We start from the raw sequence: 25972 nt of genomic DNA on the forward strand, positions 1-25972 counted from the left end.
AGAATGGACCATTGGTCCCACTATGAAAAAAAGACAGGAAGATGTAAGAATAAAAAATGCCAAAAAATAACAAAAGTAAAATGCACTAAATGTAACTGTTTCCTATGTTTTGTTCCAGACAGAAACTGTTTCCTAGATTTTCATCAATAGTTTTAATATTTTTTATTATTACTAGATATTGTGCCTGCTTTTCTTTATATTATCGTAAGAACCGTCTATGAAAAATCTGTATTGACTAAGGTATAGAATTGCAATTTTTTTTAATAATATATGCACAATGTATATCTGAATATACACTTTTTTTTTTCAAAGAAATAAAAACTTTTAAAAATAAATAACTACCTAAAACTAGTCTAAATTACCTTACTTTCCCATATTTACCTTAAATTTTTTTTGCTGCTGTCTAAAATGGTGTGTGCAATAGAGGGTTAATGACATAATCATTAACTAGAGAATTAGCCGATTCCAAAGTTTTAAATATAACTTTCACGCGGTTTATTCCTACTGACTTTATATCCTATACTTCTTTACTTATTGCTTCAACAGGAAGTAGGTAGTGACCGATTTTAGTTGGAAAAAGTCTTCCAAGATTTTTTTCTTTGTGCTCAACAAACACGAAATAAGGACCTTTATCGCCTGGTCTATAACGATTTTCTAGATCAATAATATTATTATAATCATCTGTAATTCTCCTTTCAATATTGTTCGTACATTCATTTAAATCGGGCGGTTCCCCGCCCGTATTTTCCCCCATGGTTTAACTAATTTAAGACGTTTTTATCACACAGCTTCTAAATTTAAAATATCTGAAATTCTATCAGTTAATACAAAATAAAATATGTAATTAGTCAAACCAAAGCTAAGTTTGAAAAATAAACGAGGTTCAATATATCAATAAAAATATAATTATGACAGGTAATATAGTTATCTTAACAAAAAATAAAAATACCAGCACTCGAATACGTCCACTCACTCAGCTTGTCGAATTCGAACTGTGGTACATGATATGTTCTAGTTCTTCTAAATATTGGTCTAATTTGTGTTGGGAAATGTTTAAATTATTTACGTTGATCTTATTGAGTTTTATTCGTTTTAATTTTGATGTGTAACCCTTGGTTTCGAAATGGTCACAGCATCTGTAGGGTACGTTAATTGGGTGACTTCTATAAGTGATATTTGGATATTACTCGATTTGGTCTCTAGAGTGAACTTTGGTACTGCCAATGAATGCGGTACATTCGGTAATTAATCTTAAAATTTAATTTGTTCTGATTATTTGTGTAGTGACATCTTTTCTTGCACACTCTACTGTTACTGGTAATGGATCGGAAATAGTTAGTAACCATAAATTTCGGTCAATTTCTTGCACATTGTAACCTTTTGCCAAGAGCATCGACATTTGGCAAGTTGTTGGGGGAATTCTGGAAGGTTTCAAAAGCTGGGCTTGACATATGGCATCGGTGTCTATGGAATATGGAAGAATATCTGCACACATGCTTTGGTTTTGACTGATCTGTTTGCATTTTTCGGTGTCCAAGGGTAATATATATGAAATTGAATTATCATCTCGCGCTATATGTTTATGTACAGTTGAAAGTAGATGATTAAAACCAGTTTAATTAAGTATCTAATATTGTTATTGAATATAATTGATATAGGGTATCGATTTCGGGATCAACTAATGGGATTTCGAGGACGAAAACGATTTTTGAAATTTTATTACATCAATATACTGAGGTATATTTGACATAATTATAGTTTGGTAGAGGCAATATATTCCTTTACAATGACTGTGAGATTTCTTTCAATGAGTTCATTAAGTATATGGGAGAAATAAAATTATTAATAATTTGTTTAAACAGACTGACATGTGTCTTTACCTCGGCTTGAAATGCAAGTTTTTTCGGTGTATCAGCATTATTAAATATTTCCAGTAGTTTTTATAAAATTCTGCCATTGTTAGATATTGTAGATATTGATGGGGAACCATTCGTTGTAAACAAGCAAGGTCTATTTATCGTTAGATATTTGTATAGTTTCTTTTTCATGAAAAAATATTCCAAATATGTTATTAATATGAGTGAGATGAATTTGAGATTGGGCGATTGAAAAAATGTCCATAAAATCTGTAAAGGAAAATTATTCAAAGTAAGGTTTTAGTCTGTCAAAATTTACTTTGGAAGTTTGGTTAGGTTTGGGGTTTAGGATAATTGCGGAATTTGTAAAGAGTTCTTGAATTTCGACACGTCCGTTAAAAACATTTTCTGATTTTGATCTAATTTGGGGTTCTTTTATTTAAACTTTATCACCGATTTTAAAATCAGGTTGTTGTGCTGAAATATTTTCGTCAAATCTTATTTTTGCCTGTTCTTTTCGTTTTTTTTTTTCTCTTTTCTCTTGCTACTTTGTAACAGTATTCCATACGATTATTCAGGTCTCGAATGTATATAGACATTAGCATTTTTTCATTTTATAGAGTTTCTGGTGGTCGTTCTGCAGTATGTCTAAATATAAGTTCGTACGGTGGAAAACCATGGGTCTAATTTTTCGTGTTGTTATAGCATATTGTTGTACACGGGAGTATGGTGAAGGAATGATCTTTGATGAGACTGTACCATGAAATCTCTCTACAGATCCATTACATTGTGGGTAGTTAACACTAGAAATTGTTAGTTTTATGTCATATAGTTCGCATAGATTGTTCTGGAATCCTTATTTCTTTATTTTATATTAAATATTATTATAATACTTAATTTATTTCGGGTAGAATAAGTTTTAGATCTTTAATAATTATATTTCCTTGAAATGATGCAGAATAACTTTATGTGCTTATTGGTCGCATTTCATTCAAAGCGCGATATAATATGATTTTACTTCGACGCACACAAATCGCTCATATATCCAAATAGGCATGTGCCAATGAGTAGATTTTGGTACGACTTCGCTTCCAGCCTTCAACGAAATAGGTTAAAAATTCGGAACGTTACCGTCTCACATCCAACAGGAATTTCATGGAAGGAATCCATTGAAGTGATGGAGCAGTGATGAATCGAGTAATCACATTTGGGTCTGCATAATTAACCAAATCCTAAAGAACACCAATTTAAGGTAAGAGATTTTTTGCATAATTTGTAGAACCATATTATTTGAAATTCAATCTTAAATTTACCAATTCGTTTTCATATTTCCTACAATTAGTATTCATTTATAGTCCTTCGAGCCGGATTGAGCTTAATTCTATTAATTTTAAATATAAGCTTATTTATGCATCATTTTCAAATCATTGAAACTTCAATAAAGGCAAATATTGTCTTTTTATATTAGCAGACAGTTTTTTTGTATTTAAAAAAAAACTGGACAATACTAAAACGAGTCGATTGTGGAACGTAAATTCTCAAACGTATTTTTGAATCGAGAAATTGAACGGTACGCAGCGGTCTGTCTCTCTTTGCTCTTCTATTCTTAGCGTTAATTATTATTATCGGTTACATTTTACTTTGTTGGGATCGTTAGGTTAGTTGATTTTTTATTTTAATTTCATAGGTAAATAAAGTTACTTGTTATTATCCGCTTATTTATAACAAAACAACATTATTTAATTAAAAAAAAATTATTTGAAATTTTTAGTAAAAGGTATAAATAAAATACCCAAACGGGCTATATCACAAATACAGAACGTTTTCGGAATGTAAATTCCATGATCAGTGTAACAAAGTGTACATGCTATGACCCACTAAAATACATGGGTGAAAACCCTTTAAATGTTATACATTTACAAATATGTTACATTATATGTTACTAAAAATTAGGATGTTTAAGTTTAAGTTTAAGTGAATCATATTCTGATTTATCAATGGAGGTCCAAAAAGAGGAAAAAAATGTTGTTGTTACAATTACAGTCACTAATGACAATTTTCTATTGAATTTACTCCACCGATGGTCTTATTTGCCTAATGTAAATTTAAATTGTAATTAAAGTTAAATCTTATTAGAATTTCACGTAGAGTAATACAAAAACAAATCACTTAAACTAAACTGTATTGAAGAAATAAAAAAAAGGCACATGTAAAATATTTCGTAAGCGATAAATTTAAAACTGGCGTCGTTATTGTAACGATGTTGTGATGAGACTGTTATGAGACTGTCTTCTGTCCGCAATTACCTGTAGCCCCTCTCAAGGGGTGTTAGATAAAGGTCGGGTAAAATTTGACTGAAAGTTTATTATACGGGGTTGCTCGAAAGTTTTAACATTTAAGCCGCCTCCCTTGAACGCCTGTAGGGGTTCAACAAGTAATCGAGTTGAGTTAAAAGTTTGTTTCACCGTTTGTTTCACTGAAGCTTAAGTCACTGATCTGTGGGTAGGACGCACACCTTTGTCACTGGTCGCTTGAAACAACCTCTATTATTTTTAATTGTCACTGCACGAACTATTCCGTCACTACCCGCATGTAACTGAGTCACTCTACCCAGGCACCATCACCAGGCACCATCACCAGGCACTAGACTTCCAGTTCTAAGAAGACTGTTGAAATGTTTTTTCCACTTAACTCGCTGCTGGAGGGATGAAATATATTCCTTGGACCACCTAGTCCAATAACCTTGGATCATTTTTTGAAGCCTTTGGAATCTGCTAAGGTCCTTGACATCTAAGAAATTCCGTTCAGGTATTGCGGTCAATGTGGATCCAATTAAAAAGTGTGCAGGAGTAAGAGGAAGTAAGTCGGAAGGGTCATTAGACATTGGTGAGAGTGGTCGTGAGTTTAGGCAAGCTTTAATTTGACATAAAACAGTGGAAAACTCTTCATATGAAAGAATTGTATTGCCAATGACACGCTTTAGGTGAAATTTGACAGATTTTACTCCCGCCTCCCAAACTCCCCCAAAGTGAGGTGATCGTGGAGGAATAACCTGCCAATTGATACCTTCGGTAGTTAAATTGTCCCTAATAGTTGAACTAGAGGTGTCAAAAAATTTGACAAGCTCATTTTTTGCGCCAACGAAGGTACTACCATTGTCCGAAAGGATGGAGGCGCATTTTCCGCGTCGAGAAATAAAGCGTTGCTAGAAAACTTTCCGTGGTCAAGCTGCTCACGACTTCTAAATGTATGGCCTTAGTTGCTAAACAGATGAATAGAGCTATGTAACCCTTGATAGTTTTATAATTTCGGGTGTGTCGATCCTTTAGCAAAAAAGGTCCTGCATAGTCAAGTCCACAGTTGTAGAATGGCCTAGAGGGAACAAGACGTGACGAGGGTAAATTACCCATAAGATAGGTTTCTAATTTAGGAGCCACCCTACAACAGATAATACAATCGCGAACGATTCTGCGAACCACTTGACGTCCATTAATGGGCCAAAATTTTTCACGAATGGAAGCTAATAGTAATTGAGGACCGCAATGATTTAAGGTAAGATGCTCATTTCGTACAAGAATAGTAGTTAAGTGGTGTTTAGAATCAAGGACAATGGGATGTTTTTTATCGTAACAAAAATCAGAATTATGCAGTTTTCCACCAATGTGGTTATCCTTATCGATGAACGGATTGAGGGTAAGTAGTTTACTTTTAGAGTCAACGTTACCATGTCTCTTAAGGTGTGTCAAGTCGTCATAAAATATTTCATTTTGTAATAGTCGAATTATATATTTTAAAGCATTATCTATTGCCTCACAAGAAAGGTTCCTTCGTTTAGGAGAAAATTTACAATTATTTATAAAGCGTAGTACATAAGCGATAATGCTCTGTAGTTTTACAAATGAGGATATTTTAGTGATGATGTCCAATTTCATGTGAACTCTTGCGATAAGGGCTGATGCTGGTAGAAGCTCAGGGAGTTGAAAAGGTTCGAATGTTCTATTAGGGCAATGAGTTTCTGGTTTAGCTAGCCATGATGGGACATGAAACCACGTTTCGAAAGTGATAAGTGATGTAGGAGAAATTCCCCTTAATAGAAGATTTGCGAGATTCTCAAGTGTATTCACGCAACGCCATGTTTGAGATTCGGTCAAAGTTTGAATTTGAGAAACTCTATTTGCCACAAAGGTCTTTAACAAACTCGGAGAAGTCTTTATCCATACTAGAACAATAGTGGAGTCGCACCAGTAAGTGATTTCTTCGAAATCTAATTGCATGTGTTGTTTTACCTTATCTATCAACTCAGCTAGCAAGTAAGCTCCACAAAGTTCTAGGCGCGGTACCGTGAGGATGTGTTTTAAAGGAGCTACTCTGGGTTTGGGGCAAAGTAGATGACAACGAAAATTTTCGAAGTTTTCAGATGAACGAATATAAATGCAAGCACCATAATATGCAGTGGTGGATGCATCTGAAAAACCGTGTAGTTGAATTGACTTGTAGTTTGTACAAATTACATGCCTAGGAATTTGTAACTGATTAAGTTTAACCAGTTGAGTCTGATATGTAACCCATTTCGTAAAGATATCCATGGGAACGACTTCGTCCCAGGAAAATTTTTAATTTCCACAAATCTTGGAGAATAATTTTAGCTGTTATAGTTACAGCCGAAAGCAAACCTAGTGGATCAAATATTTTTGATATAGTGGAAAGAATAAGTCTCTTTGTAACTTTACACTTGTGCTCTATAGGTTGAACATTGAAATGAAAAGTGTCAGATTTTGGACTCCACAATAAGCCCAAAGTTTTGATAGTATCGTTAGCTCCAATTTCCAAGGAAACATTATTTTGATTGTTAAAGTTTAAAATAGGAGCGTTTGTCTTCCATTTCCTCAATTGGAAACCATGACGAGACATTAATTCGGAAGTAAGTGATTGAATGCGTTTGATATCTTCTATTGTCGAACCACCTGCGTGAAGATCGTCGACATAAAAGTCCCGTAAAATTAGTAAAGGTATGTCAGGAAAATCGGTTGCATACATATGTGCCACTTCTTGAAGACATCTAATGGCAAGAAAACTAGCAGAAGCAGTACCGTAAGTTACGGTGTTTAAAGTATAAGTTTCGAGAGAGTTTGTATGATCAGATCGCCATATGATCTTTTGTAAGGAGCGTTTTTCCTCCTTTATCAGTATTTGTCGATACATCTTTTATATATCGGCTGTTAGTACAAAACTATGTTTACGAAAACGTGAGATGATAGTGAAAAGATCATCTTGCAAATTAGGTCCAACCATAAGAATGTCGTTCAGGGAAATACCTGAATCTGTATTGGCAGAACCGTCAAAAACAACACGAATTTTATTGCCTTTATAGACACAATTATGAGGAAGAAAGAACTCAGATCCTATGGTTACAAAGGGTGAAACGAACATATGGTGTAAGGATAAATATTCATCGATAAATCGAGTGTAATCATCTTTTAATTCAAAATTCGCATTAAGCTTCTTTTCGAGAGAATAAAATATTTTTGTTGCTGTAGTCTTAGAGTTGCCTAGATTGTCGACGGAAGATTTCAAGGGAAGTGATACTACAAACCTACCAGAAGAATTAAGAGAGGTCGTTTTTAAGAAGTGATCTTCACAAGAAAGTTCTTCGTTGGACAAAAATTTTGTTTTTATGCATTCTTCAATGTCCCTAAATTTTTGAAGTTGATCTTCAATGCTTAAATTGTTTATGGTCGACAAATGGCATGTAGTTCTGGCTGCAACGCTATTGTTTGGAAATAATGGACCTGAGATAATCCATCCGAGTTTGGTTTTTTGAAGAATCGGTTGTCCAGGTGAGAATTTAATCTGACCAATACAAATTAAATTCCAGAAGAGATCTGCACCGATAAGAAGATCAATAGGAGATGAAATATTGAAGTCTGGATCGGCCAGAGTAATACTAGAAGGGATATTAAGTATTTTCTTATCGAATGTGACAGAAGGTAAATATCCTGCAATTTCTGGAAGTACTAAGCAAGAAATTACTTGAGAAAAGTTTAAAATTTTGGATTTAAATTTTACTGATGTTCTATAGCTTACAAAAGAATGTGTTTGGTTTATACCAGAAATAGAAAAATGTGTTTTGGTTGTAGGAAACCTGTGAAGGTTTAATAGGCGCTGGGAAATAAAATTACTTTCCGAGCCGTTATCTAGAAGCGCACGAGCCTCGTATTCGTTACCTGAGATGTCAAAGACTTTTATTTTTACAGTTGATAGCAAAGTAGTAGATTTGTGCTCAAACGAAATGTTACGTGCTATCAGTGCATGAGAGCTTTCTGATATACCTGGACTTGAGCAAGGTAAACTGCTGCTGGTTTGATTATTGGTTTCAATAAGCTTTTGTGAGTTACCTTGAAAGTGTAAAAGTGTGTGGTGTATTTTTCCACATTTATGACATCCGGAAGATTTGCATTCCTTAGTGAAATAACCACTACGCAGACAATTTATGCAAAGTCGTAAGCGTTTTGCTTCATTATGTCTTAATGACGTTTCTAATTTGAGAAATTCAGGACAAGCGTAAATTAGATGTTTTTGTTTGCATAAAGAACAGTTAGAAGAATTATTAGAAATTTTTGGACTTGGGATTGCCTGTAGATGGGAATTTGGGACGAGATTTTTCTTCTTGATGATTAATAGATTCTAAGACTCTACATTTGCCTTTTAGAAATTCAGTTAAGTTACTCAAAGTGGGTAATGTGATCTTGTCGTCTTTAATTGACAGTTCCCATTCTTTCTGTGTAGCATTGTCTAGTTTTGTAGTGATTAGATATATGATAAGGGCATCCCAAGATGTTGTGTCTAAGTCTAAGGACTCAAGAGAGCGTAAATGTCTTTGGAAACCATCAAGTAAGGTGCGTAGATCATGATGTGAATTTTTTGAAACATTTGGTAAGTTAAATAATTTTTAATATGATTATTAACAAGAAGAGATTTGTTTTCGAATCTGTCTTTTAGTAATTCCCATGCAGTTTCATATGTTGCCTCATAAATTTCCAGGTTACGTATTGTTTCTGCGGTAATACCTTGTAAGGATAATCTTAGATAATGGAATTTCTGAATGTTGTAAAGTTCCGTGTTGGTATGTATGATAGAATTAAATGTATCTCTAAAGAACAACCAATTATCATAATCACCCTCAAAGGAGGGCAAGTTGATAGCGGGTAACCTAATGTTAATAGACGTTTATGAACTGTTTTCAGACGAAATTGTCGAATTTGAAGCTTGAGCAGCTTGATCACGGGGTTTTAAAAGATTGGTGTCAATAAAATCTCGCACAGCGCTAGTAATATGAAAAAAACGACGTTTCGAAAGACGACCTTTCTATACCATGGATAGTATCTGCGTTGGCAGTATAGTCCTCATCAGAGGCCTCAATAAGTGATTGAGGGTTGTCAAAATCATCAAAAAATTTCTCAATTCTATCAAGTCTAAGTTGTAAATCTCTAAAGTTAATTTGTTCTAAAGGTTTGTTTTTGATAGAAATAAATACGTACTAAAACGAGTTACAGAACCTTTGATTGAGGAGCGTTTAGTTTTTGCTGTAGCGATGTCAGCCATATTGACAATATAATTTTATATAATATATTCACAAAAATAAAAATGTATGTATGTATACGCAAAAAAATTAAAAGGAAATTATGTAATGTTATGTGTATAAAAGTTTGGCGAGTGAATAAAAAACGTTAAAGATAATATTTCAACTTTGTAAAAATTTATAAATGAAAATGAATAAATTGAAATAAGTTTAAGGACGCTACTATACTCCTGTATTAATGTATAAATGAAAATATTGAAATCTCTAAATGTATTATAACAGTAAAATACGTGATTTTAAAAATAAATATTTTCCACTGAATTAAATCAAATACAAAATATACCCTTTTACGAACATAAAGATTAAAATGAGTTATAGGAAATTACTTATGCACTAACCTTGACTTTGACGAAAGATTATACCTGCCTTCTTTCGATACTGTGTGAATGGGACGATGCAAATTCGTCGAAAAAAATACAGCTTCCAATGGAATGTACAGCAAAATATATTTTGATAACTGGTTAATTCGGCTCGAACACGGACCTTTTATGTAGGGGATGTAAGTTAAATCTTATTAGAATTTCACGTAGAGTAATACAAAAACAAATCACTTAAACTAAACTGTATTGAAGAAATAAAAAAAAAGGCACATGTAAAACATTTCGTAAGCGATAAATTTAAAACTAGCGTCCTTATTGTAACAATGTTGTGATGAGACTGTAATGAGACTGTCTTCTGTCCGCAACTACCTGTAGCCCCTCTCGAGGGGTGTTAGATAAAGGTCGGGTAAAATTTGACTGAAAGTATATTATACGGGGTTGCTCGAAAGTTTTAACACCTAAAATTCAAAGAATTTTAGCTTATGTGTTAAGGTTTATAAAAAACTCTAGGTCTAAAGAGTTAACGAAAACAGAATCCTTACTCCACAAGAAACAAATTCTTCACTTATACCGATTATTCGATATGTTCAGCTGGATGTTTTTTCTGATATTTTCCTTAAGATTGATCAAAATCAGTTACTGCCAAAACCTTTTCGTAAATTAACACCATTTGTGGATCCAGATAATTTACTGAGGGATTTCGTCTTTGCTGATTTTCGACACAATAAGTCTCCGACTCGTCGAATTAGTCTTTATTTGCAAAAAGTTCGAGAAACAGGTGTAATATTACCCGTTCAGGATCAAAAGGTAATGGTATAATAAAATATTTTCGGTCTTTTATAGTTTTACTGGATACAATATTAAGTTTTCAGTTACTGTATTTTACATTTTCCTTAAATATAACGTTCATTATTTTCTCGTGAAGTTCCTCAAGTTTATTTTGCCAGAAAATGGTAAAGATATTTTTATGAGATTTATCTAGGAATTCCGTATTCGACGTTTCAATTTTAGAATAATCGATTACTGTAGATCTATACAAGTCGAACAACTTATCAAGTTCGTATCTTAGTGTCATATCCTTTCTATATTTTCTCCATTGTCGTGTTTTTCGTTTTCGTCTGTCTCCGTTTCGTCTATGTTCGATGCAAGTAACGATATTTTGATTGAAAGTTTGCACAATCCTTGAAAGTTAGTTACCTTAAGGGTTATTAGTGGATATAACAAATACATGAAATATTACATTAAATAAAGTTGAATAACTTTATGTCTTTTAAATAGCTTAACACTGTCCAAATTTTTTTGGTGAGAACTCTCTTGAGATCATTATTTGTGAATCCGTGGGATCTTCTTTTTTCCTTGAACTGAGGACAATCAAGCAGGATGTGTTTCACAGTCAGTGGGTTAGAGCAGCTGTAGCAGATAGGTAGTGGTTCTTTTGTTATTAGGTATTTGTGTGTTAAGGCAGTATGGCCAATTCTTAAACGATTAATAATGACTTGGTTTCTTCTGTTTAAAGAGTCTCCAGAACATCAGTTATTTTTGGGCAAATTACATTTAAGTTAGTACCTAATTTTTCCCAATAATTTTGCCAAGTAATAATACAGTGGATTTTAAACAGGTTTTTTAGATCGGTGTACGGATATGTCTTTAATTTTGCAGGATGTTTTGAGTTCATTAGACTTTTGTTAGCCAGTTGGTTTGCTTTTTCATTTCCGTAAATACCTGTATGTGAAGGTACCCAAATAAAAGCCGCTTCCGTTCCTAATAATCGAAATTTTTCTAGTTCGTTTTTTATACTCTGTATAATAGGGTTGTTGGTATATATTTGTTTTAGTTCCAGTAATGCATTTAATGAGTCTATTACGATAATGCACTTCATCGTTCTACTCTTTTCGAAAAAGATTAGGGCTTCCAAAATAGCTGTAGCCTCACCTGTTAGTAGACTGCAGTTGGATGGTATCGATATGCTATAAGAATTTTCTTTACTGTAGTAGACAGCAGCGTGATCATTTGGAGTTTTAGAGGCATCGGTAAAGATTTGCAAATAATTAGGATATGAATAGAGATTTAATTATTGTGGAATTTGTAGTTGATTTGGGATACTTGGTAAGTGTTACATCAATAGTTAATGGGTGGCTTGTCCATAGGCGATAGTTTGCATTTATATTTAGCGATACATTGCGAGTTATTACTATCATAGTAAATATCGTGTCAACTAAAATAGTACATAAATATACTGTGGCTTTTAAATCTTCATATATCTAAATAAGTTAAAAGAATTTAAATATTTTATTTTATTTGAAAGTGTATTAAAAAAATTTGGTCCGAGGTAAGTAAAACATTTTAATCATATTATGTGTTTAAAACATAAAAAAATATTTGTTTGAGAAATGAACAAAATTAGGTATTTAGAAATAAATTTTACAGGATAATACCATGATACTATAAAAAACAAGGTATGCTCACTTGCCGTTCTAATTTTAATCGACTTTGCGCATGACGTAATAGCGAGACAAAGCCAGGGGACTTGTGTGGATCTTATTTTAATGATGCATCATATGGCAACGTTGTTCCATTACTGTAATAAACAACTTCGAAACTTAAACTGTTAACGGTAAGTATACCTCGAATCTTGCACTAAGAAGTCATAACAAGTTACTTTCTGTGAAAACGTGGTTTGAAAATTAATTAGTAATTTGTAAAATTAATTAAAGAAATATATGAATCTTCGATTTTATTGTGTGTATTACAAACAAAATACATATTGCTACAAAACATAAATTAAATATAAAAGACCAGTAAAATGTAAATAATTTGAAATATAAGGAAAAGGTGGTCATACTTTAGACTTTATGAATATCATTTAGACATTTATTTTAAAATCTTCGTGATTTTTCTCTTGCGGATATTATAATTATCTTTAATATTTTTATTTAGAATTAGTGTTTTAAAATACATTTTACATATAAAGAAAAAGTAATTTTACATCTTCGCAACATTTACATATTTTGCAGCATCTATTAGGTTTTTTAAATAATTTTTAGTTATTTTTAATTTGTTACCATTATAACTACTAAAAATATGTTCCAGTTTACTACATTTAGTTATAAATTCCAGTGTTGGTTTGAGTAAACCACCCTCAGAAACGTGGTTTACCCAAGTAAACGATTTATCGTTAGCGTCCGGAATATATCCAAGTATTTCTTTTTTTTTGTAACATAAATGCAATGAAACCTGCTAAAGTTTCCAATCCGTCCCATTTCAGGTCTTTTATATTTGAATTAATAAAATCTTGATGACTGTCAATTTAATCTTCAGGGTTAATTTCTGTGTCACCACTAGAAATGTTTAGTGAGGAAAATATCTCTTCAGTGACAATTTCATAATTAATTATACTATTAGTAGTAATATTCCACTATAGTTTTTTTTAAACAATAGTCAGCTTCTGTAAAATGTTTTTATCGTATTGTCGCGGTTTCTACATTAAATTTGTCTCGCTAAAAACACCTGAAGACTCATACTTTACGCATTTGTTTGTCTCTAGGAAACACAAATAAACGACACTTCGAAAAAGAGTTACTTTTTTTAATATAATTGTTTAAACAACCCACCACTGCGCAATACAACATGGCAACCAAATAATTAGGTGATATTAACACAGTAAACTGAATGTTTTCACCACAAAATTTATGTAACAATATAATATACAAAGTCTTTACTACATCAATGAATAAATAAAAATCTTATTTACTACGTTTCAGAGCACACAGGATAGCAACAGCTAGAGCATTTAACTTGGCATCATTAAAGTTGTCTCGGGCTTACATCACAGGTGTGCGAGAGAGATGCAAGAACATGCGCGTTGACTTATCTTGTTATGTTATAGTATCCTGGAATAATGCATACATACGTTTTTTGACTATTTGACACTTGGCACCTAACATACTGACACTATGAAAACTGTTAAAAATAAATGGAGAAATAATATAGAAAAACCTGAACTCATAATATAATATTGGACTACTTTAAAAGTAATTATTTTTTCTTTCAAGATAATGTACCATTTCATATATCTAAAACTGCATAGAAAAGAGTTATAGAACAATTTTTGCGCAAAAATAGGAAAAATGGACCAACACTGGTGTTGGAGAACAATAATCTCCAACCAAATAATTCTATTTCAAAACAAAATAAAAATATTTCCGCCGCATCGGTTACCTAAATGAATCCCTTGTCTGCATTGACTTATTTCTTAGAATGTTAATCTCCGCCGATATTGACCGGTAGATCCTTCAAAATGCATAGACAAGTATTTCGGAGGGGCTAGGGGAAGCCAGTGAATTAGCGATCGTCGTAGGGCTTAGACCTACTTTTCAAGTTTCGGAGAGTTTTTCTCCACGTTCGCAATCGCAAGTTACGCAATATATCGGGAACCCGTAATGTGAAGTGTTATGGTGTTTTCGTTTGTAAACTGTAATTTTCTAATTAGGTTCCTTACGATTAGTTATTCACTCACAGTTTATAAGTTTCTATTTCTTGTCCTTTTTTTCAATTACAGTTCTAGCTAAACAAGTTATTGTTTTATTTCACTCTATCGATCTATTCAACAGGCCAGACTAAATCACATTTAAGAGTCCACTTAAGTTTCTATTACTGAGCATTCGAAGGCTATCGGAACAATTGGACTTACAGCAAGTACAAACCGCTGAAAGAGACACTGTTAGCAAACAAGACTCTCCCTGAAGGGATGTTGAAAACCGGCATCCCTCCATTTGTTCACTTCGAGCCGGATTTTGATCCTACTAGCCGACTTTCTGGCCTAAAAACGTTTAGTTTAAGTTTCTGTAATTCTGTGCTTTCAAAAAGACAGTAAAAGTTTCGTGTGTTTCGGATATTCTCGTCGATAGACAATAATTCCTAGAGACATAGTGAGTGCGTTATTTATTCTACGGACAAATAAACATTCGATAAACAAAACAGTGATAGTTTAAAGAAAACCAGTGATTACTTCAAGAAATGCTGTTCCAGGACTAGCTAATTCCAGAGAGGGATAGGCAGCCCACATTCAAGTACTAAGAACTCAGGGGTGACGTACAAATCAAACTTTTTTATATAAATTCAAAAAGTTATTTAAAAAATCTAGTGCAAATTAGTGTTCTTATAAAGTCAAACATTGTTAAAGAACTATTCAGGGTTAAATTTTTAGTTTAGCTTATTGCATGCTTGTTAAAATTCAAAATTAATAATTCAGAATTAATTAATTTCATTTAAAAATAAACAAATTAAAGTTATTACAATGAGCAATAAAGGTTTAAATAAATTAACAAAAAAGAAGCATTCTATACTAGATTCTGTTGGTAGAATTCAAGCGTGGCTAGAAATAAACCACGACTCGGAAAAAGATGTTTTCTCATTTAAAACACGAAAAGATAGGTTAAGAGACCTTTTCTCTGACTTCAACAGGGTACAGGATGAAATTGAATTCCTGGACGATTCTCAAGAGTCTGATCATGCTTTGTTTGAAAAAAATTATTTTGCTACGCTTGTACGCTTTCAAAAATTCAAAACTCGATTAAATCATTGGAAATTACCAATATAGGGAGCGCTAATAAACAAATGGCCGTAAAACTCCCAGAAATCAGTATTAACAAATTTTCTGGACACGTAAGTGATTTTGAAAGCTTCTATGAACTATTCGACACATTGCTAATAAAAAATCAGTCCCTTTCTGGTATCCAAAGATTTCTTTACTTAAAAAGTTACCTACAGGGTGATTCTCTAAAATTGGTGGATTCTTTGAAAGTCACCAATGAAAATTTTTCAATTGCTTTGGATATTCTAAAAAACCGCTATCAAAATAAGGTCACAATGATAAATTTTTATTTAACAGAAATTCTAGACATTCCTACACTGAGAAACAGCTCACCGCAGATCCTCAGAAATTTTCTAACAACTGTAACAAAAAATATGCAACTGCTAAAAAATTTGCAATTTTCAAGTTCAGAGGTCATTGATATAATTTTAGTTTTTCTGCTACAAAGCAAATTAGACTTTTCAACAAGGAGACTTTTTAAAACTGAGCGAAATCATTCAGATGTACCAAATTTAGATGCTTTTCTTAAATTTCTAGAAAAAAGGTGCATTGTTCTAGAAAGTCTGGAAAATACAAATCCTAGGCAAACCAAAAACGTAAAAGTTTTAAATAAAATAATTCATAGGTCATAAAATTTATATATGTCAATTTTTCAAAAACATTCAGCATGATGACAAAATTAAATTCGTAAATTCAAAAGGTCTCTGCGTAAACTGCTTAGGTAGGCATAATTCTAAAAACTGCTCCTCAAAACATGGATGCACCATATGTAAAAAGCGCCATAACACTGTTCTTCACATTTCGGGTAAAGATTATACTTTTTCTACGACCCATAACAATGAAAGTCCGTCAACTTCTACAAATTCAAACAATTACAAACGCGAACATTCGTCTAATTTAAATTTTCAAGGTCCTTCAGTTCTAGGGCAAGAACCTCTTACAAATTCTTTTTCTGCTTTGTCCGTAAAAAATTCAAACATACTTCTCGCTATGGCCAAAGTCACCATTTTCGACAAAAACGGGAGCCCTTTAACGGCCCGATTGTTACTCGATACAGGAAATCAGAATAGCTTTTGTACCCGGTGTCTCGCTGGTAGGCTGGGCTATAAGCCGTATGAAATTGTAACGATGAGTCAAAGCCATCACCGTTAAACCAGCGTGCGCGCGAACCAACCCATGAAGTAGGAGTGTATCGACAGTAGAAAGGGCAAAACTAATTACACAGCTCCGCTATATAAACCGCAACATTTCCTCATAGAGAGAGAATCGACAGGTGTTGACTGAAGGTTCTCTTCTTCCCTACCCCGGCTTGTGGACGTGTTGAGTTCACAAGTTGTTCCGTCTCCCATACCGCCGCTATCCGAAGAGCGTGTTGAGCTCTTCACTACCCGTACTCTGAAGCAGTCGTGTTGAGACTGTCGAGGAGTGTCCTATTAACCCGAATCACTTAAGGGACGTGTTGAGTTCCTTTCCTTCCTTTGTACCTATCGTCCGCTGTTATTGAACCGATACAACGTTACCGTAAAATTTCAGATACACACTCGCTTGCCGATAAGACTAGTTCCATATGACAAGGTCAAGCTTAATTTGAATAAATAGGCCAGGTACTGAGAAGACTAAACCAAATTGTATATATATACATAAGATTTTTGTCAATTTAATTTAAGGAAGACAATAAAGTTTTATTTTTATTTTGAACTCTGTCTCTGACTGTCTAAAAGCTACCCGGGTAGTGACTCCCACGAGAGGACATCACAAATGGCGCTCGAGCAGAAAAATACGTTTTAAACAATAATACCGACCGAATTCCGAATTTTATTTTCATGAGACAGTACTACATTTCAAATTTTAATCAAAGACAGGGTGATTCACAGTTCAAAAATGACAGACGCTCCGGAAACGTCGAAGGTTAATTGGGTGTACCTATTAAAGAAAGACGAACTTATAGCCGAATTAACAAACAGAGAACAGCCGACGGAAGGGAATTTCAGCAAGCTAAGAGCGAGATTAGTTGCGATCATCAAGGCAGAGAAAATAGAAGAAAACCAGATGGGAGACAGACAAAGAAAGATGGAAATTGTACGCAAATGGGGGTTACACTTTGACGGTTCAAGAGACCCAATAGAATTCATAGAACGGTTGAAAGAACTCCAGACAGCTTACGGCCTACAAGACACCCACGTTTTACAAGCTCTACCAGGAACATTAAACGGGAAAGCATTACTATGGTACAGAAACAATAATAAATATTGGAACGAATTAAAAGACTTCGAACAAGATTTCCGCAATTTCTTCGTTTCCTCCGTTCTCACGCAATCTCTGGAAGCTCAAATCCGGAACCGACTACAACGAAACAACGAAGGTGTAAAAGACTACATCATTGATATTCAAACAATGATCAGAAGACATGGTAAATTCAATCACTAAGAAGAACTAAACAGGATATACACCAATATGAACCCGAAATACAAGTTGTATATAAAGGGGCAAGACGTATCGTCAACACAGGACATCATCAGACTAGCGGAAGAATATGATATGGTCCAAAAAGAAATACATAACAGAAACAATACAAGGTGTGACTGGACACAGGCAAATGGTCGTAATAACAAAATACAGAATTTCGACAGACAGACTTGTTGTTGGAGATGCGGCCGCAGAGGCCACAATAGAAGAAACTGCAGAGCTATCGCTGTACTCTTCTGCAGCCATTGCGGAACCCGAGGAACAACTTCCAATAACTGCCAATGTAGAAGCCGACCGGAAAACTCCAACAGGACTGGACAAGAAGGAGGCAACCCAGTCAGCATTTAGAGTCCTCCCTAACAACCTCCAGCTACGCACACTATACAGATCAACGACCCCACACAACGATAACGTTCAGCAACGGTAAAAAGTTAAGAGCACTAATAGACACAGGAGCCCAAAATTCGTTTATAGGACAAAAAGGTAAAAAAATATTGGAACAATGTGGACCAAAAAGCGACAGAAAAGCTTTAAAGATCACGCTGGCAGATGGTAAAACCAGCAACATAGAAATCTGTTTTACAGCAAAATGTTCCATAGACAACGTTTGGAGAAATGCCAAGCTACATTTTTTACCAAACCTAGCTTCAGAAGTAGTACTGGGAATGCATGAAATAACAAGATGGGGCCTTGATTTATCAAACATCTTAAATAGAAATCGCGTAAAAAGGAGAAAACAATACCCAACCAGGACAGAACACGGATTCAGATCGTACAATGCAGACAATAACCGAATACCGACCAATTCCAGGGTCAACGAAACACCAACCGCAAGATATCCGCTCCAACAGGGAAGCAAAATATATAACAAAACGACCTACCGACTACCGACCGATACCGCGGTCGAAGACCAGACCGAAAATATACCGACTACCGACCGATACCGCGGCCGACGACCAGACCGAAGATATTCCGTCATACATACCGGAATTCACGAACAGTCCGAAACGAGAGCAGCTCGACATCAGTACTACACTAAACAATACCGAAAAAAAAACAATTACAGGAATTGTTACTAACAGAATTGGAGAAATTTAAACAAATTAAAGGAACAACACATCTAACCGAACATACAATAAAACTCAAACATAATACACCGATCAAACAAAGATACAGGCCCCGAAACCCGGCAATGCAGAAGATCATAAACGATGAGATAGATAAGATGCTAGAAGAGAACGTGATAGAAAAATCCAATAGCCCGTACAGTTCCCCCATCGTCCTAGTAAAAAAGAAGGATAACAACGGATACAGATTTTGCATCGATTTTAGAAAAATCAACGACATCTCAGAAAAAGATGCCTACCCATTACCGTACATCAATCATATCCTAGAAAAGTTAAAATCTGCAAAATATTTTACCACGTTAGATCTAAAAAATGGATATTGGCAAGTACCACTTTCCGAAGCAAGCAAACCCTTGACCGCTTTCGTAGCACCAGGAAAAGGACTATTCCAGTTCAAAGTACTTCCATTCGGATTACACGCCGCCTCCGCTACTTTTCAACGATTACTAGATACAATAATCGGCCCAGAAATGGAACCAAATGCATTCGCCTATTTAGACGACATAATAGTACTGGGGAAAACGTTCGAGGAACATATGGAAAACTTAAAAGAAGTACTTCACAGACTACAGCAGGCCAAACTACGAATTAATATAGACAAATGTAAATTCTGCAAAGAAGAGATAAATTATTTAGGCCATGTAGTAAACAAAACGGGAATAAAAGTGGACGACAACAAGACAAAAGCTATAGTCGAATATCCCGCGCCAAAAACCGTTAAACAACTACGCCGATTTTTGGGCATCATCTCATGGTATAGGAGATTTATAAAAGATTTTTCACGAACTGCAGCCCCTTTAACAAAGCTACTAAAGAAAAAACAACATTGGACTTGGGACAGAGACCAAGAGGAAGCATTTAACAAAATAAAATTACTACTGACACAAGCTCCAATACTGATCTGCACGGACTTCCAGAAAAGATTTTTTTTACAATCTGACGCTTCGAACCACGGTTTAGGAGTAGCTTTAGTACAAACTTACGACGAAGAGAGTGGAAACCCACAATAAACGACAAAGTCATGAAAAGGGAATACCAACTCTCAAATGCCGCCAAAAATTTTAACGCCAAATTAGCACCGAAATTTTCAGGCCCATATACTATAACAAAAGTGTGTTCTAATGTAATATTCAAATTAAAACACGACGATAAAAACCGTACAATAACAGCTCATATCAAAGACCTAAAACCCGCATTTACCGATTTCCCTACTCCTTAATCAGTCCAAGCACTTACAGTCAACACCAAGTAGTGACAGTATATTTTAATACAGTTTTCCAGTAACCTTCAAATATAATGTCAGACACATTAGAAATATATTACAGTGACATAGAAATGGACGGCACAGTTACGCCGCCACCATACACCGTTCCAGAATTAATATCACCGTTGGGGAACACACCAAAACCTAATACCCCGGCCAAAGGCTGCGAGCCCCTGATAAAGGCTATGTCCAAATTTAAAAACCTTTTCGATGAACCAACCATGGGCATCACAAAAATTCAGAAAGTCCAGTCAATTCCAGTGTCAATCCTGCCGCTCTCACTAACTCCGCCGCAGCATAAAGGAAAAAAAATACAGACTGAGACTCCCGAACCAGGTGCTGAGGATAAAAACCAATAATTGAAGTGCCACGAAGGAAGACGTTTTTTTTTAAGAGAGAGGAAGACGATTTTTTTTAAGAAGACGATATTTATTTTTTTTAGGGCGGACATTTTTTATTTCGATGTATTGTAAATTTTTTTTAGGGTAACCAAGTACCTGGCAAGGAATAAAAATAAAAAAATTTTGTTCCAAAATTTTTTTTTCCCAGGAAGAGGGGGTGTAACGATGAGTCAAAGCCATCACCGTTAAACCAGCGTGCGCGCGAACCAACCCATGAAGTAGGAGTGTATCGACAGTAGAAAGGGCAAAACTAATTACACAGCTCCGCTATATAAACCGCAACATTTCCTCATAGAGAGAGAATCGACAGGTGTTGACTGAAGGTTCTCTTCTTCCCTACCCCGGCTTGTGGACGTGTTGAGTTCACAAGTTGTTCCGTCTCTCATACCGCCGCTATCCGAAGAGCGTGTTGAGCTCTTCACTACCCATACTCTGAAGCAGTCGTGTTGAGACTGTCGAGGAGTGTCCTATTAACCCGAATCACTTAAGGGACGTGTTGAGTTCCTTTCCTTCCTTTGTACCTATCGTCCGCTGTTATTAAACCGATACAACGTTACCGTAAAATTTCAGATACACACTCGCTTGCCGATAAGACTAGTTCCATATGACAAGGTCAAGCTTAATTTGAATAAATAGGCCAGGTACTGAGAAGACTAAACCAAATTGTATATATGTACATAAGATTTTTGTCAATTTAATTTAAGGAAGACAATAAAGTTTTATTTTTATTTTGAACTCTGTCTCTGACTGTCTAAAAGCTACCCGGATAGTGACTCCCACGAGAGGACATCACAAAATTTCTCTAAATATCTTTGGCATAGGTCAAAATAATTTGGTTTCAAAGAAGATGGTCAACATAAAAATGCATTCTAACTACAATAAAAAGTCTTTCAAAATTTCATGTGCTATCTTAGAAAATATTACTTGCAATCGTCCACAGTTCCGCATTCTTACAAAACAGTTACCAATTCCAGGGGACGTTTTTCTCGCCGATGATTCCTTTCACAAACCTAGTCAAATAGACATCTTGGTTGGGGCAGACTTGTACTACGACCTAATTCTTCCGGAAATAATTCCTCTTGGCCCCAGGCTTCCAATCTTGCAGGCTTCGCATCTGGGGTACCTAATTGCCGGCGTGATAGCTCCTCACTTGACGGCACCCACAGTAGCAAACAATGTTTCTGGATAGGTTGCTCTACTTTCTACGTGTAGCACGGATGAGCTACTCACAAAATTTTGGAACAAGGAAGAACTTTCTCAAAAACCTATTCTGTCGGAAGCTGACTGGCGAACAAATATTCCAAACTACAACAAAGATCTTTGAAAATGGACGCTTTAAAGTAGATATTCCATTAAAAAGTGCACAAGAACACCAACTACTGGGTGATTCATTTTCCATAGCCAAACGGCGTTTTCTCTCGCTCGAAAATAAATTCCAAAAAAATAAAAAATTATTTTTCGAGTACAAAAACTTCATTGACATATATATTTCTTCAGGGCATGCTGAATATGTACCGCTTTCGTTCGTGAATAAAAATTGGGACAAAAAATATTTTATTTCACATTTGTGTGTCATCAACGAACAAAATAAAAGTACAACTTTGCGCGTCGTCATGGATGCTAGTTGTAAAAGCTCTACAGGAAAAAGTCTGAACGATATTTTATTAAAAGGGTATCAGGTGCAACCTGATCTATTCGATATTCTGGTTCGTTTCAGGCAATACAAATTCATATTTTCCTGTGATATTCAAAAAATGTTTCGACAGACGTGGATCAACAAAGATCAACGCTTTCTACAAAATATTCTGTGGAGGGACGATACCCACGATTCCATAAGATGTATTCAACTTAAAACTGTTACATACGGGACGAGCAGCGCCCCATTTCTTGCAACGAGAGTCTTGCAAGAGATTTCAAATAAAAATAAAATTCAATTCCCATTGGCCTCACATTTTCTCGAAACCCAGTTCTACGTAGATGATGGTTTATGTGGGTCAAATAATATTGAAGAATTGCTCGAAATATTTCAGCAATTAAATTTTGTTCTAAACCGCCATGGTTTTACATTACATAAATTTCATTCAAATTCATCCATATTCCTACAAAAAATCAATCCAAAACATTCAAAAAATACTACTCAGGAATATGACCTAAATTTAGATTCTACTTCCAGCAAAGTTCTAGGCCTAAAATGGGACCCTGCGGAAGACCAAATAACAATTTCCGTCCCCGAAAATAATTTCTGCCCCCCAGTAACAAAAAGAAAAATCCTGTCTGCATTAGCACAATGTTTCGACCCAATGGGACTTATCAATCCATTCATTGTTAAGGGCAAAATGCTTATGTAAAAACTCTATCTGCAAAAAATTTACTGGGATACAGAAATTTTGGACAAAAATATTCTAAACGATTGGAACAAGTTTCTACAGGACTTGTCACAATTAAAAAATTTAAAAATTCCTCGTTTCTACTTTTCTGAAAAAATAATTCTAAAGGTTGAGCTTCATGGATTTTCAGACAGCAGCTTGGCAGCTTATGGCACATGCGTATACCTGAGAACTTTCTATGCCAATGAGACCATATCCTGTGCATTAGTTTCTTCCAAATCAAGGATAACTCCGTTAAAGACGGTAACACTTCCTAGGCTTGAGCTGTGCGCAATGGTTCTCCTTTCAAAACTTGTTTCAAAAATAATTTCTATCTTTGAAAATCATCCTGTAAAATTTCATTCAGTCACCCTCTGGTCAGACTCCCAGGTAGCTCTGTCGTGGTGTAAAAATCACTCAAGTCGGTGGTCGGTTTTCGTGGGTTACCGGGTAGCACTTGTCCAAGAGTTGACTCAAAACTTTACATGGCTTCACATAAAGTCTGCACAAAATGCCGCAGTCCTTCTTTCTCGAGGAATGTCTGGTTCTGAAATTCTCAATAGCGATTTCTGGTGGCAAGGCCCTAAATGCTTACGGGATAAAAATTTCAATGTTTCCAATCTAGCAAATGACAAAGTGCTCGAAAACCTGCCCGAGGAACGAAAAATAAGCCTCGTGGTAAATTCTAACGTAGAAAACTTCTGGATGAGAATTTTTTCACGTTTCTCAAATATTTCACGCTTAAAACGTACAGTAGCGTACGTATTTCGTTTTATTTCTAATTGTAAAAAACAAAAAATTTCTGAACCCCTTTCTGTGGCGGAGTTAAATTATGCTATGGATTTCATCATCAAACAAATTCAAGGTGATGCATTCTCAAAAGAAATTGCGGAGCTTAAAAATAACAAATTTATTTCAAATAAAAACATCGTTTTACTAAAACCATTTGTAGATTCTTCTAATTTTCTCAGAGTTGGAGGCAGACTTACAAACTGTCCCGACATAGACTATTTGCAAAAACATCCGATACTACTTCCATCCAAGAATCATACCGTCAATCTTATCATCAAAAATGAGCATATCTGATTGGGACATGCTGGTGCTCAAACAGTTCTCTCATACCTTCGGTTGAAATTCTGGCCTCTCAATGGTCTAAAGGAAGTAAAACGAATTATTCGCAACTGCACCACATGTTTCCGATTTTCGTGCACTACTGCACAACCGCTTATGGGTAACTTACCTGAAGATAGGTTGTCCATTACAACAAGACCTTTTCAAAAAATAGGTGTAGATTATGGTGGACCCTTTCTGTTAAAATCTTCTTCACTCCGAAAAGCGCCAAAAGTCAAGGCATACATAGCCATTTTCGTGTGCATGGTGACCAAAGCTGTGCACATTGAGGTTGTTTCTGATATAACAACTTCTTCCTTTCGATTAACACTCAAAAGGTTCATCTCCCGACGTGGTAACCCAAATGTCATTTACAGTGACAATGCCACATGTTTTTCTGGTGCAAGAAACCAACTCTACCACTTATACAAATTCTTTAAAAATAAGTCAAATTCTCAAACCATTGTGGAATATCTGTCTGAAAATCAAATCTCATGGAAGTTTATTTCCCCTAGATCTCCTCATTGGGCTGGGATCTGTGAAGCTTCAGTAAAAAGCGCTAAATATCATATGCGTAGACTAATAGGATCTTCTTCTTTCACTTTCGAACAGTTTTATACTGTCATGGTTCAAATTAAAGCTGTGATGAATTCAAGGCCTATCTGTGCCATGTCCAGCGACCCTTCTGATTACACTTTTCTCAGTCCTGGGCACTTTATAATAGGCTTCAGCCTGACTGCGCATCCTGAGCAAAACTTAGAAAAAATCCCGGAAAATAAACTATCCGCGTTTCAACAAATTGCAAAAGTACAACAAAGTTTCTGGAAAAAGTGGTCTGTTGACTACTTAAACCGCTTAGAAAACTCTCCAAAATGGTCCCGACCAAGGGATAACATAAAAGTCAATGACTTAGATCTTCTTAGAGAGGACGATGTACCTCCTCTAAAATGGCCTCTAGCACGGGTAGTTGATACAATGCCCGGTCAAGATGGCAAAGTCAGAGTGGTCAAGTTAAAGACCATCAATGGTCAATTTACAAGGGCAATCTCTAAAATTTCGGTTCTCCCTAGGCAAGATAAAGAAGAGTAGGTTAGACCACAAGGCTCTAACGCCGGGGGGAATGTTGGAGAACAATAATCTCCAATCAAATAATTCTATTTCAAAACAAAATAAAAATATTTTCGCCGCATCGGTTACCTAAATAAATCCCTTGACCTTAATCCATATTGACCTTAAACCGGTAGATCCTTCAAAATGCATAGACAAGTATTTCGGAGGGGCTAGGGGAAGCCAGTGAATTAGCGATCGTCGTAGGGCTTAGACCTACTTTCAAGTTTCGGAGAGTTTTTCTCCACGTTCGCAATCGCAAGTTACGCAATATATCGGGAACCCGTAATGAGAAGTGTTATGGTGTTTTCGTTCGTAAACTGTAATTTTCTAATTAGGTTCCTTACCATTAGTTATTCACTCACAGTTTATAAGTTTCTATTTCTTGTCCTTTTTTTCAATTACAGTTCTAGCTAAACAAGTTATTGTTTTATTTCACTCTATCAATCTATTCAACAGGCCAGACTAAATCACATTTAAGAGTCCACTTAAGTTTCTATTACTGAGCATTAGAAGGCTAGCGGAACAATTGGACTTACAGCAAGTACAAACCGCTGAAAGAGACACTGTTAGCAAACAAGACTCTCTCTGAAGGGATGTTGAAAACCGGCATCCCTCCAACTGGTGTGACTGAAGTAAAAAAAGTTTATTTTGCATTTTAAACTTATCACGTGTATATGTGTAGCATATATCAACACAGCGTTTTTTAAAACATAACCCTAA

General features: G+C 35.1%; 4 protein-coding genes across 4 annotated transcripts; 1 reads left to right on the forward strand and 3 right to left on the reverse strand.

Moving 5' to 3' along the window:
* Positions 1–5005: 5005 nt before the first annotated feature.
* Positions 5006–6130, reverse strand: LOC140431226 (uncharacterized). Its single transcript, XM_072519160.1, has one exon. The coding sequence runs from the start codon at positions 6128–6130 to the stop codon at positions 5006–5008; it is 1125 nt and encodes a 374-aa protein (XP_072375261.1).
* Positions 6131–6395: 265 nt separating this feature from the next.
* Positions 6396–7058, reverse strand: LOC140431227 (uncharacterized). The gene has a single exon (XM_072519161.1). It carries the CDS (start codon positions 7056–7058, stop codon positions 6396–6398), a length of 663 nt encoding a protein of 220 aa, XP_072375262.1.
* A 3-nt stretch (positions 7059–7061) lies between these two features.
* LOC140431228 (uncharacterized) lies at positions 7062–10890 on the reverse strand. The gene is made up of 2 exons (XM_072519162.1): positions 10692–10890; positions 7062–8251 (listed from the first exon to the last, which is right to left on the reverse strand). The coding sequence occupies exons 1-2, from the start codon at positions 10888–10890 to the stop codon at positions 7062–7064; spliced, it is 1389 nt and encodes a 462-aa protein (XP_072375263.1).
* Positions 10891–24259: 13369 nt separating this feature from the next.
* On the forward strand, positions 24260–25231 carry LOC140431229 (uncharacterized). The gene has a single exon (XM_072519163.1). It carries the CDS (start codon positions 24260–24262, stop codon positions 25229–25231), a length of 972 nt encoding a protein of 323 aa, XP_072375264.1.
* The last annotated feature ends 741 nt before the right edge of the window (positions 25232–25972 follow it).

This window comes from Diabrotica undecimpunctata, unplaced genomic scaffold (assembly GCF_040954645.1).
Source record: "Diabrotica undecimpunctata isolate CICGRU unplaced genomic scaffold, icDiaUnde3 ctg00000595.1, whole genome shotgun sequence".
Lineage (NCBI taxonomy): Eukaryota > Metazoa > Arthropoda > Insecta > Coleoptera > Chrysomelidae > Diabrotica > Diabrotica undecimpunctata.

Coding starts and splice junctions, on each gene's coding strand:
- LOC140431226 (XM_072519160.1), bottom strand. CDS start 6,130: ATGCAATTAGATTTCGAAGAAATCACTTACTGGTGCGACTCCACTATT.
- LOC140431227 (XM_072519161.1), bottom strand. CDS start 7,058: ATGTATCGACAAATACTGATAAAGGAGGAAAAACGCTCCTTACAAAAG.
- LOC140431228 (XM_072519162.1), bottom strand. CDS start 10,890: ATGACACTAAGATACGAACTTGATAAGTTGTTCGACTTGTATAGATCT. Junction 8,252..10,691: donor TAAGGAAAATGTAAAATACA/GTAACTGAAAAC, acceptor TACACTTTCAAG/GTAACTCACAAAAGCTTATT.
- LOC140431229 (XM_072519163.1), top strand. CDS start 24,260: ATGGGTAACTTACCTGAAGATAGGTTGTCCATTACAACAAGACCTTTT.